This window comes from Pongo abelii, chromosome 16, assembly GCF_028885655.2.
Source record: "Pongo abelii isolate AG06213 chromosome 16, NHGRI_mPonAbe1-v2.0_pri, whole genome shotgun sequence".
NCBI classification, from domain to species: domain Eukaryota; kingdom Metazoa; phylum Chordata; class Mammalia; order Primates; family Hominidae; genus Pongo; species Pongo abelii.
Genome location: NC_072001.2, coordinates 96,145,441 through 96,157,173, shown reverse-complemented (window position 1 = coordinate 96,157,173; position 11,733 = coordinate 96,145,441). Strand labels below are relative to the sequence as shown.

The 11,733-nt window shown below is 57.8% G+C and overlaps 1 protein-coding gene across 1 annotated transcript in view; it reads left to right on the top strand.

Moving 5' to 3' along the window:
* RGMA (repulsive guidance molecule BMP co-receptor a) overlaps positions 1-9,043 on the top strand; it is a 45,782-nt gene extending 36,739 nt beyond the window's left edge. The window contains exons 3-4 of the mRNA XM_024232817.3: positions 7-521; positions 6,760-9,043. Of these exons, the coding sequence (XP_024088585.1) occupies positions 7-521; positions 6,760-7,467 (1,223 nt within the window). The 3' untranslated portion in view covers positions 7,468-9,043. The remainder of the gene's footprint in view (positions 1-6; positions 522-6,759) is intronic.
* The last annotated feature ends 2,690 nt before the right edge of the window (positions 9,044-11,733 follow it).

The window sequence follows — 11,733 nt, the reverse complement described above, 5'->3', positions numbered from 1 at the left end:
CCTCAGCCACCTCCCCGTGCAAGATCCTCAAGTGCAACTCTGAGTTCTGGAGCGCCACGTCGGGCAGCCACGCACCAGCCTCAGACGACACCCCCGAGTTCTGCGCAGCCTTGCGCAGCTACGCCCTGTGCACGCGGCGGACGGCCCGCACCTGCCGGGGTGACCTGGCCTACCACTCGGCCGTCCATGGCATAGAGGACCTCATGAGCCAGCACAACTGCTCCAAGGATGGCCCCACCTCGCAGCCACGCCTGCGCACGCTCCCACCGGTCGGAGACAGCCAGGAGCGCTCGGACAGCCCCGAGATCTGCCATTACGAGAAGAGCTTTCACAAGCATTCGGCCACCCCCAACTACACGCACTGCGGCCTCTTCGGGGACCCGCACCTCAGGACTTTCACAGACCGCTTCCAGACCTGCAAGGTGCAGGGCGCCTGGCCTCTCATCGACAATAATTACCTGAACGTGCAGGTCACCAACACACCTGTGCTGCCCGGCTCAGCGGCCACTGCCACCAGCAAGGTAAGGGGGAGGGGCGGCTGTAGGGCACAGCCGTGCCCTTTTTCTCTGCCCTGCGTGGACACAGAGGCTGAGAGGGCCTCGGGTGCCTGGGAATGGGGGAAGACGGAGCGGAGCAGGGACACAGGAGCACCCTCCCTGAGCATCCCAAGGGGTGGGTCTCAGCTTCCCCCCTCCTTCCTCGAGCCAGCCCGGCCTGGCGGGCATAGCTGCATTTCACAAATGGGGAGCCTAATGCTCTAAGAGGCCAAGTGACCTTCCCACCCCAAGTGCATAGTCAACTGGGATGCTGAGTTAGAATTTGCCCCAGGCCCAGGTGACTCCAGAACCTGGCATGTTCCCAGCGGCCCCACAAGGCCACTGAGGGCTGCTGGTTTTCCGACCCAAGGAGGCCTCAGCATGTGGGCATCAGGATTCAGGTCCTGCTCATGGGGCCGCAGCCACACACACAGCCATGGGCCCACGCAAGTGGACACTCATGTCTACCCCAGGCCTCCCTCCCCTACCTGCTTTTGGGGAGGATGCCCTGTGGCCTCACATTCGGACTTAGCCAGAGGGCAAGACCTCAAGGCCAGGAAGGAAGCTGGTGGCTCCCAGTTCAGGCGATGGGGACACGTCCGCTCTCCCCAGTGCCCGGCCCACTGGTGCCCCCTGGGGTTTCCATCTTGGCGAAGTGGCAGTGGGTCTGTTTTCCTAGGAAGAGCCAGTTGGAAGGCCGTGTGTCGGGCAGTGCCAGATTTACCACAAGGGCATTTCTGTTCCTTCCCACCCCTCCACACTCAGAGGAGGACAGCGAGGTGACCTGGCAGCCAGGGAAATGCTCCATCCCTGCCACTTCCCTCTGCTCCGGTGGCCCTTGCCTGCCTGCAGGGGGTCGCTTTCTGGGCCCTGGCTGGGCGGGAAATAAGCAGATCTTCACCCTGTGGATTCCCAAGCGGGCCCTTGGCACCAGACCATGACGCCTAATGGAGAAGACTTGTAGCCGGTACACTCCACCCTGTGCCCCCGCAGCCCTCTGCATACTCAGGGCCTGCATCAAGGACCCAGCCACCTCCCTCACGGCCCCTGCACCTCGCCACCACCCGCCCTCCTGAGAGCCAAGACAAACGGACGCCAGGAGCCTGAGGCTGCAGCTTCTAAATCCAGGCAGCGGCACGCTTCAGAGGGGACCTGGCCTCCGTGGCCCATCCTGCAGGTTCCCAAGGGCTGGCAGGGTGCACAGGGAGGTCTGAGGATGTGAGAGAGATGTGGACCCCAGGTGGCTTGCTCCTCCAGACCCCAGGGGGTAGAAGCACCAAATGCGACAACAGAGCCAAGCCACACACCGGGGAGGATCTGTGATTTGTGCGCAGGGAGGCTGGGCTGCTGCCCCCATTATGGATGGGGGTGATGTGATGGGGTGGAGCAGTGAAGGGAGAACTTCCCTTCCTATCCCAGCATGGAGGCTTCCAGAAGAGTATGAAGCAGAGCTTCACCAACCCAGCCCGTTTCTGCTGCAACCGAAGGCCACCTTCGATCTCAGCAGGCTGAGAGCTCAGCCCTGTCAACCAGGCTCTGCTGGAGGCCAGACAGTGACAGCGTCAGTGTCTGTGGCCGAGTCAGTCTCAGAACTCGGGCCAGACTGGGGTATTGTGGTCCCCCGGTGAGAACATCGGTGGCTGGCTTCAGGCAGCTTTGGCCTGCCCCCGCCTGTCTGTCAGGCCTCCATTACTCAGGTGTGTTTGTTCACTCATTGATGGAGCAAACACTTAACAGACGTTGCATCTGTGCCAGCCTCTGAGCTAGTTGTTGCCCTCCCTCCCAAAAGCTCCCAGGCTAGTGAAGAGCAAAGACCAGCAAAGGGGAGCTGGTGATGGGGGCTGGGGCAGCAGGATGTTGAAGGCCATTGGGAGCCTTGGCTCTGTCCAGAGAACTGGGGAGCCCGTCCACCAAGCTCGCCCCTGAAGCACAGCGCGAGTTTCCAGATGGAGGAACAGAGGAGTCGACACCCAAAGCAGGCGGAGTGGGAGAGCACCCTGGTGTCTGCAGGGAGCAGGGAAAGGCAAGGGACTTTCATCTCCAAGATGATGAGCCCTCTGGGCCTGCCAGACTCTGCCACCCACTGGAACCCACTCTCCTTTCCCCTCTCAGCCAGCCAGACTCCACCTGTCCCTGCACACCTGCCCTTGAGGGCCTCTCCTCAGGCTTCCCAGAGTGTGTCCAGCCCCTGCCTGGCCTGACCCTGACCTTGCAGCCATGAGATTTGCCTTCTTGTGCAGAAGCTCCATGTGCAAGCTGTGTGTGCATGAAGCTGGCCCCAAACACCTGGGTGTCACTAGGGGCCTTTATTTGTTTTCTCATGATCCTGGCAGTATCAGCCAATCAGCCAATCCCTCTGTTCTTGTGGACGATCAAGATCTAGTGTTTTCTACGTGGACATTTTAGCCAGTGTCTTACCCCCGTGGGACAGCCTTCTGTACCCAGCCTCCTGCTCCATCACCCTCTTCCCAGCTGTGCTGCTAATACCCATTTTACAGACAAAGAAACCGAGACTCAGGAGAGGACAGGAACTCGAGTCCTGCGCCTTCCCCTTCCTTTCCCCGCTGGTTAGTTTTCCCCATAGTACTTGCCAGCCTGTCCCTCTGCATGATTCATTTGCTTAGTCTATGACCCCCTGAAGCACAGGGATCTTCTCCCTCGTGTACCCCCAGCCCCCAGCACCGGGCCTGGCATGGAGTTGGTGCTCCGTAAATAGTAGCTGATGCAGCCCGGGCTCTGCCTCGTGCCCGGTGCAGTGGAAAGGGCCAGGGCCCCTTCAGAAGGGGGAGCAGCAGAGGCAGGAGCGGCAGCCCGCCCGTGGCTGTGTTGGCAGCGAGCCGCCAGCTTTCGACAGGCCCCTTTCATGCTGTTACTTGTGGTTGAGTCCCTGGCACCGGTGCCAAGAAGAGTCAAGCAGCCTGTCAGCCTTCCAGGAGGCTGTCTCTGCAAGAGATGGTGGTTAGAGCAAAACCAGCCTTTCCTGTTCCAGGGAGACTGATGGCACTTGGAAAGCAGGACGCCCCCCCCCCCCCACCCCCAGTGTCTGTGTGGCCCTGCACACCAGGCAGGGACACCAGAGTCCCCCATCCTCCCCGCATGGCAGGACCACCCACAGCCCAGACCACCCTGGCTGGCCCACCTCCGGCCCCCCCAGGCGGCCTCCACACCAAGGTGGGCTGGCCAGTGGGTGGAAAGAAGGAAGAAGTAGGAGGTTGAACCGTATGAAGTCGCCATTTCCATAGGTCAGGAATGGTAGAGTAGCAGCAATTTCATCAGGTTCGAGGCTTAGGGCTCCATGCTGGATGGAGAGGCTGCAGCTGCAGCCACCTTTGACATCCCATGGCAAACGGGAAGCGTGCCGTGTCCTGGGGCCAGGCTGGGACCCCTGTAGGAAGGGAGGTGAGGAAATCGAGTCCAGTGCCCAAGGAGCTGTGCGCTTGGGGTCCTCCTGGTGCTGCGCTCCATGGACTCCCGCAGAGTCCCAGCCCCAGGCAGTCTCCATCAGGCACAGAAAGCACAGCGCCGGGTGCCCGAGATGAACGGGCTCATGAAAGACTGCCATTTCTTTTAAAGTCCTCCAGCAGCCTGCCCCTCGTTCAGCTCCTCCCAGCCTTGCCTTTCTGACTAACATGTGAAAGGACAGGATTTTCCTTCTTCAGAAGCCTTGGCCTAGGGTCTCCCTCTGTTCTGGGGGTTCCACACCCCTCAGGCTACCAGTTCTCCCCACCTTGTCACCCCGAAACCTTATGCCAATATGGGGAACCCACAAAGCCACAGCAACACAGCCAGGGGCACCTCTAGTGGCTCTGAATACCCCATTGGCTAGAAGGTTCTGGGACCCCCTTTCCAGGCCTCAGGCCTCTTAGCACCTGGCCCTGAGGCCATGGCCCTGGGCCAGCCCGCCCCAAACTGAGACCACTCTGCTGCACCCCTGGCCTCCGAGCCCCAGAGAACAGGATGGCCTCTTGCTGCATCCCTGGCCAGACCCCACCTTCCACCTTCCTGCGATTCTCCTGCCTGAGCTGAGGTCCTTCTGTGGTTTCCCTGCCTTGCCTTCCCATCAGAGCAGCTTTTTATTTCCTGTTGCTTTCTAGCACCTCGCACTGTGCCCTCGCCACACATCTACTGTTAGGCCAGAAACTCCCTTGGCACTTGGCAGCATTGCCCTCTACCCAGAGAGCCGGCCAGGCAGTCCTCATGCCTCTCCCAAGTGCCCAGGCAGAGAATGGCTGTGCATGTCATCAGCGGCTCCCCCTTGCTCAGACCCCTTCAGCCTGCAGACCCTCTGAGGCCGGGTTGGGGTGGGATCCCTTGGGAGCTATGTCAGCCAGCCAGCTAGCTGGCCAGACCCTCTCCTGGGTGGGGAGGGGTGAGCCCTGACCTACAGAGGCGTGAGGGGTTGGGGCTTCGTGGTGGGGGTAGTTGCCGGGCCTGGGGGAGGGTAGTGCAGCAGATAAAGGTGGGGTTTTAGCAGGAGGTCCCAAAAGGCCTGGGTGCCACCTTGCTCCCTTCCCCCCACTTCCCTCCCTGGCTTGAGGCTGGGAGTCCAGATTCCAGCTGCCCTTGGTCCAGGGGGACCAAGGTACCCAGAGCTCCCATGGCAAAACAGCTGGCACCTGGGAAAGGAGTGGAAGAGGGGGTGGTTTTTTCTCTCCCAATTTCTCTGTTTCCAACCCAGATAGCCTACTTAGGGTTAGGGAGGAAAGAACAGCCAGACACCACCCAGGACGGGGACAGCAGAGGAAACTTACCTGCTCCCCTGGCCACCGGCCCTCCTCCTCTCAGGCCTCCTACCCTGTGGGCTTGTGGCCAAGAGAACCCAGAGTCTGGAAACCCAGAGTCTAATCCCAGCTCTGCCTCTTGCTGGCTGTGTGACCTTAGGCAAGTTACTGCCTCTCTCTGAGCCTACATTTTCTCATCTGGAAAATTGGGGTAATGTCACTGACCCTTGCAGTGTCACACGAGACTGGAAGTAATACACGCAGTGCGTGGCATGCTGTATGCAGCCAGTGCGCCTGTGTCTGGCTCTCAGGAGGAGAACAGTGCCACCCAGCCAGCTGCTTCTCCAGCAGCTCAGTCCAGCCCCTCACCCCTGGCCACAGGCTCCAGCAGAAAGGAGCCTCCCTGCTCAGCCCTGGCCAGGGCTGCGCGTTCAGCCTGGAACCTCCATCTCCCTTTTACCGACCAGCACCTTCCTCCTTTCCTGTTCCCCTCCCCCATGGCCCAGCTTGGGGACCCCTTTCAGCAGCCTTGGGACAGTGGCTTCTGCTTGCCTCTGCCTGCTTGTATGGATTTTGCCCTATTCATTCTTTCTTTGAGCATCATTTCCCTCCGTTCCATCTGCTACAATGTTCAGACATTTGCTTGGGTCCTTTGTCAGGAATTGTGCTCCAGTACCACTGTCATGCAAGGTGTTTGCAAACCATATTCGTTCCCTATCACCACCGTAGCAAATTAGCATCAACTGAGTGGTTCAAACCAACAGAAATGTTTTATAATTATGGAGGCCAGAAGTTAAGAACATGTCTCATGGGGATAAAATCAAGGTATCAGCAGGGCTGGTCCTTCTGGAGACTCCAGGGGAGAATCCATTCATTGCCATTTCCAGCTTTTGGTGGTTGCCAGCATCCCTTGGTTTGTGGCCACATCATTCGAATCTCTGTCTTGTTGATCACCTCACCTTCTCCTCTGTCCTAGTTAGTCAAATCTCCCTCTGCCTCCTTCTTATAAAGATACTTGTGATTCCATCTAGGGCCCACCCAGGTAATCCAGAATAATCTCTTCATCTCAGTGTTCTTAACCTAATCACATCTGCAGGGTCCCTTTTGCCATCTAAGGGAACATTCCCAGGTTATAGGGATTAGGGCATGTTCTTCTTGGGAGCCATTATTCAGCCTACCACACTGGGCTTTTGACCTTTTATTTTTAATTATCTATGCTTTTATTTTTATGGTTCACTTTCCTATATAGTAAAAGAGCTAGTTTTCTACTTAGGGTAGTGGCCTAACATTTTTCTAAGTCACTTTTTAAAGTAAAAAGGGCAAGTTGTTTTGATTTAAAGAATGTGAAGTGCACAGCTGCGCAGGTGGAACTGGTCTGTCCAACCTGGGGAAGGGAGTGTCTGGGGCATCCCTGGGGATCCTTCGTGCCCTCCTCTCAGTCTAGAGCATCTTAAGTGTGGGGCTGTGCCTCACCCACTCTCCTCTGCCCCTTTCCCCGGCAGCTCACCATCATCTTCAAGAACTTCCAGGAGTGCGTGGACCAGAAGGTGTACCAGGCTGAGATGGACGAGCTCCCGGCCGCCTTCGTGGATGGCTCTAAGAACGGTGGGGACAAGCACGGGGCCAACAGCCTGAAGATCACTGAGAAGGTGTCAGGCCAGCACGTGGAAATCCAGGCCAAGTACATCGGCACCACCATCGTGGTGCGCCAGGTGGGCCGCTACCTGACCTTTGCCGTCCGCATGCCAGAGGAAGTGGTCAATGCTGTGGAGGACTGGGACAGCCAGGGTCTCTACCTCTGCCTGCGGGGCTGCCCCCTCAACCAGCAGATCGACTTCCAGGCCTTCCACACCAACGCTGAGGGCACCGGTGCCCGCAGGCTGGCAGCCGCCAGCCCTGCACCCACAGCCCCCGAGACCTTCCCATACGAGACAGCCGTGGCGAAGTGCAAGGAGAAGCTGCCGGTGGAGGACCTGTACTACCAGGCCTGCATCTTCGACCTCCTCACCACGGGTGACGTGAACTTCACACTGGCCGCCTACTACGCGTTGGAGGATGTCAAGATGCTCCACTCCAACAAAGACAAACTGCACCTGTATGAGAGGACTCGGGACCTGCCAGGCAGGGCGGCTGCGGGGCTGCCCCTGGCCCCCCGGCCCCTCCTGGGCGCCCTCGTCCTGCTCCTGGCCCTGCTCCCTGTGTTCTGCTAGACGCGTAGATGTGGAGGGAGGCGCGGGCTCTGTCCTCTGGGCTTCTCCCTGTGTGGGCTGGGACCGCCAACGGGGTGCAGATCTCCTGGCGTGTCCCCCATGGCCCCGCAGAACGCCAGGGACCGCCTGCTGCCAAGGGCTCAGGCAGGGACCCCTCCCCTTCTAGTGCACGTGACAAGGTTGTGGTGACTGGTGCCGTGATGTTTGTGACAGTAGAGCTGTGTGAGAGGGAGAGCAGCTCCCCTCGCCCCGCCCCCGCAGTGTGAATGTGCAAAACAGCCCCTCAGGCTGAAGCCCCCCACCCCCACCAGAGACACACTGGGAACCGTCAGAGTCAGCTCCTTCCCCCTCGCAATGCACTGAAAGGCCCGGCCGACTGCTGCTCGCCGATCCGTGGGGCCCCCTGTGCCCACCACACGCACGCACACACTCTTACATGAGAGCACACTCGAACCCCCTAGGCCAGCGGGGACACCCCAGCCACACAGGGAGGCATCCTTGGGGCTTGGCCCCAGGCAGGGCACTCCCGGGGCGCTGCTTGGCACCTTAGCAGACTGATGGAACCTTTTGGCCAGTAGGTCGTGCCCGCCTGGTGCCTTCTGGCCTGTGGCTTCCCTGCCCGTGCTCACCTGGCTGCTGTGGGTACCAGTGCAGGTCCCGGTTTTCAGGCACCTGCTCAACTGCCCGTCTCTGGCCTGGGCCCCCGCCCTTTCCACCCTGTGCTTAGAAAGTTGAAGTGCTTGGTTCTAAATGTCTAAACAGAGAAGAGATCCTTAACTTCTGTTCCTCTCCCTCCTTCAGGTGCAAGAGCTCCTGGGCAGGGGAGCCTGGGCACCAGGGTGTGGCAGGAGACCCAGTGGATGGGGCCAGCTGGCCTGCCCTGATCCTCTGCTTCCTCCTCACAACCCCGAGAGCCCCCAACCCGGTCCATCCACGTCTGGAGTCTGGGGAGAGGAGCAGGGTCTTAAGACTCTCAGCTCTGAGCATCCCTGGCAGGGTCTTCAACCTCTGATCTCTTCCCTTAAGCCCTGTGGCCACACAGCCAGGAGAGACTTGCCACTGGCTCCCGCCTCATTTCAGCCCAGGGTGCTCATCCAGGAGCCCAGAACAGTCCCACCTGTGCTGCTATGCCCACAGCACAAAGCCAGGCTTCGCTCCCAAAAGTGCAGCCAGGCCCCGGAGGGTGATCCTGCCAGCAGCCCTACAGCCCCACACCCTACCCACCCATCAGCAGCCCCTCTGCTGTTCCCCAGGGACCTCTCATACACTGGCCAGGAGGCTGCAGAACGTGTGTCTCCCCCTCCCTCCAAGAGGTCCTGTGGGCGAGTGGGAGGGCGCTCGGGGCCCGGCCCCTCCCTCTCCCTGCTGGTGTTAGATGGTCCCTATGTTGGAAGTAAAAAGTGAAGCACTTTATTTTGGTTGTGTTTGCTCACGTTCTGCTTGGAAGTGGGGACCCCTCACTGCGTCCACGTGTCTGCGACCTGTGTGGAGTGTCACCGCGTGTACATACTGTAAATTATTTATTAATGGCTAAATGCAAGTAAAGTTTGGTTTTTTTTGTTATTTTTCTTTTAGACATGTTGGAGTTTGTTTTCTGAACAGACTTTGGCTCCCTTGAGGGGGGTGGAGGTTGGACTTTGGGATCCCCTGCAGCAAGTGTGTGTGTGTGTGTGTGTGTGTGTGTGTGTGTGTGTGTGTGTGTATGCATGTGCATGTACGCATATGTGTGCGCGTGTGTATGTGCGTGTGAGGGTTGTGAAGGCAGATAGAAGATGCAGCAGTTTAACAACCACCACGCATTGCTTCTGTAAAGTTACTTTTCCTCCTCACGATGAGCTGTCTTTGGAGCTTGGCAGGCCCAGGTCCTCTTGTTCTAGTGACAGTGGAACAGTCAGGGAGACAGGTGACCACATGGTGGAGAGACATACGGTGCCCTCTGGGATGAGATGGGTGGGCTGGCCTGAGATCCAGGATGACTCCGTCTCAGCCACCGCTGTCAGCCTGGAGCCCCAGCTGTGGGACTGCCTGCCACCCTCCCTGCCGGTGCCCGTCTTCTCATAGCCCGGGCGGAGCAGTGGCGCTGCAGAGGAGGCTGCTGTCCACGTCACTGTGGGACCAGGTTTATTGCCAGCTGTGATCACATTTCATCTGTAAAAACTACCCAGTGAATCAGGAATAAATTCAGGCCCATTTTGCCGATGAAACAGACTCTGTGAGATTAACTGACTTGCCTAGGGCTCCTTAGCAACGGGAGGGACAACCTGTACACCTAGGTTAGTATTGCCCTGAAGCCCCTTCTCTTCAAACTAAATGCCATGAGGCAGAATAGCAGCACAGTTAAGCCAGGCTACACCCTGGCTTCTCCACCTCCCCGCAGTGTGACCATGGGCAAGTCACCTCACCTCTCTGGGCCTGCATGCTGTTCTCTGGGAGATGGGGGGTGCCTGTCCCATACAGTTGTTTGGAGAGTCAGGAGTTCATTCCTGTAAATTGCTTAGGAGAGGGCGGGGCACACATGGCTTGTCTGGTCGTGGGGAGGGAGGGGTGGTATTATCCCAAAGCAAGAGAAATCAGATAAGGGGAGAAGGAAAGGGGCGATACAGACCCTGGACTCTTGGGATAGGTGAACCTACAGGCTAGCAAGGGGAGGAGTCCCAAGAGTGGCCATGTACATTAATCCCAGGCAGACCAGGAAGGCTGCAGGAAAAGGAGAATTTTATTTTATTTTATTTTGGAAATGGAGCCTGGCGTCTTGCTCTGTCACCAGGCTGGAGTGCAGTTGGCACGATCCCAGCTCACTGCAGCCTCTGCCTCCCAGGTTCAAGCAATTCTCCTGCCTCAGCCTCCCAAGTAGCTGGGACTACAGGCGCACACCACCACGCCTGGCTAATTTTTTGTATTTTAGTAGAGATGGTGTTTCACCATGTTGGCCAGGATGGTCTCGATCTCCTGACCTCGTGATCCGCCTGCGTTGGCCTCCCAAAGTGTTGGGATTACAGGCGTGAGCCACCACGCCCAGCCAAAAAAGGAGAACTTTCCAAAGCCCTGTTCTTGCAGGACTCCCAGAGGGAACACGGGAGTTGGGTCTGGGAGGCAGGAACCAGACTGGAAAGGACAAAACATACCCAGCATCTTCCCTGGTGGCCGGAACCGTCACTAGAGGCCTCGTGCCCTTAGCAGTCTGAGGAACAGAGTGACTCAAGGAGGCAGCAAGGAGGAGCGGAGCCATTGGTGCTCGGCCGGCACAGAGAACAGTTACTGAGAAGCCAGGGCACACAGAAGAAAAAGAAAAAAAAAATCTCTATTAGATGAAAATGCTAAATGGCACTAGCCAGAAAGTATTCTTGGTTTGGAATTTTTTTTCAGGACCCTAAATGTAACCGGCTGGAATTCTTTCCCAAGTGCCATGCTGCTGGTTGCCCTCATGAACATGGAAATGTCATCGTGAAAATGGAACACAGCATCCTGAGCTAAAAGATTCCCAAGAAGCAGCTTCATCTTGCAGGACAGGCTAGGTTTGGAGCCTCTGGAGGTTCCTGGCTGCCAGCTCTGTGGAGGCCTGCGGCCTGGAGGTAAATGCATTAGCACACGGAGGGGGGCGCCTCTCCCCGCCCCATCCCGTCTCACTGATGTGTTGCCGAGAACTCCTGGAGTTCTTGTTTAGCTAACCAGAATTTGCAAGGCTAGAGGACAGGAGAGAAACGGCCTTTAAAACAAATGAATGAGAGTCACGATGAAGGGAGCAGACTGGGGGGTGAAAATCATTACCAGAACACTTGGGCAGAGACCCGTCAGAGCCAGGCAGGAGAGAGTCATCAGAGCTGTGCCAGCAAGTGGCATGGAGCAGGGGTGGCACTTGGGCTCGGGCTGCAGGCAAACTTGGCGCCAAAACTGGCTCAACCCGTCGTGAGCTGTGTGGTCTCCTTGGGATTTTTTGAGCCTTAGATTCCTTATTTTTAAAATGGATTTGTGAGTCTCCACCTCCCGAGGTCAGTATGGAAATCCAATGAGCTAACGCTCATCAATGGCCTCGCACACGGCCCTGGCACCGCGCATGGAGGCTGCCAAAAGTGGCCGCCTCCTCTCTGCAATTGCATTTATTTATCCATTTGATAACTCTATTGGGTGCCTACCCAGCATTGTTCAGGGCGGGTGAGGGGCTGCCGCAATGACCCAGACAGACTGCTGTGCGTTCTTGTTGGGAAGATAAGGCAATAAACCACAGTTACAAAACCGAGGGTCCCATGGTAACGAGATCCACACAGA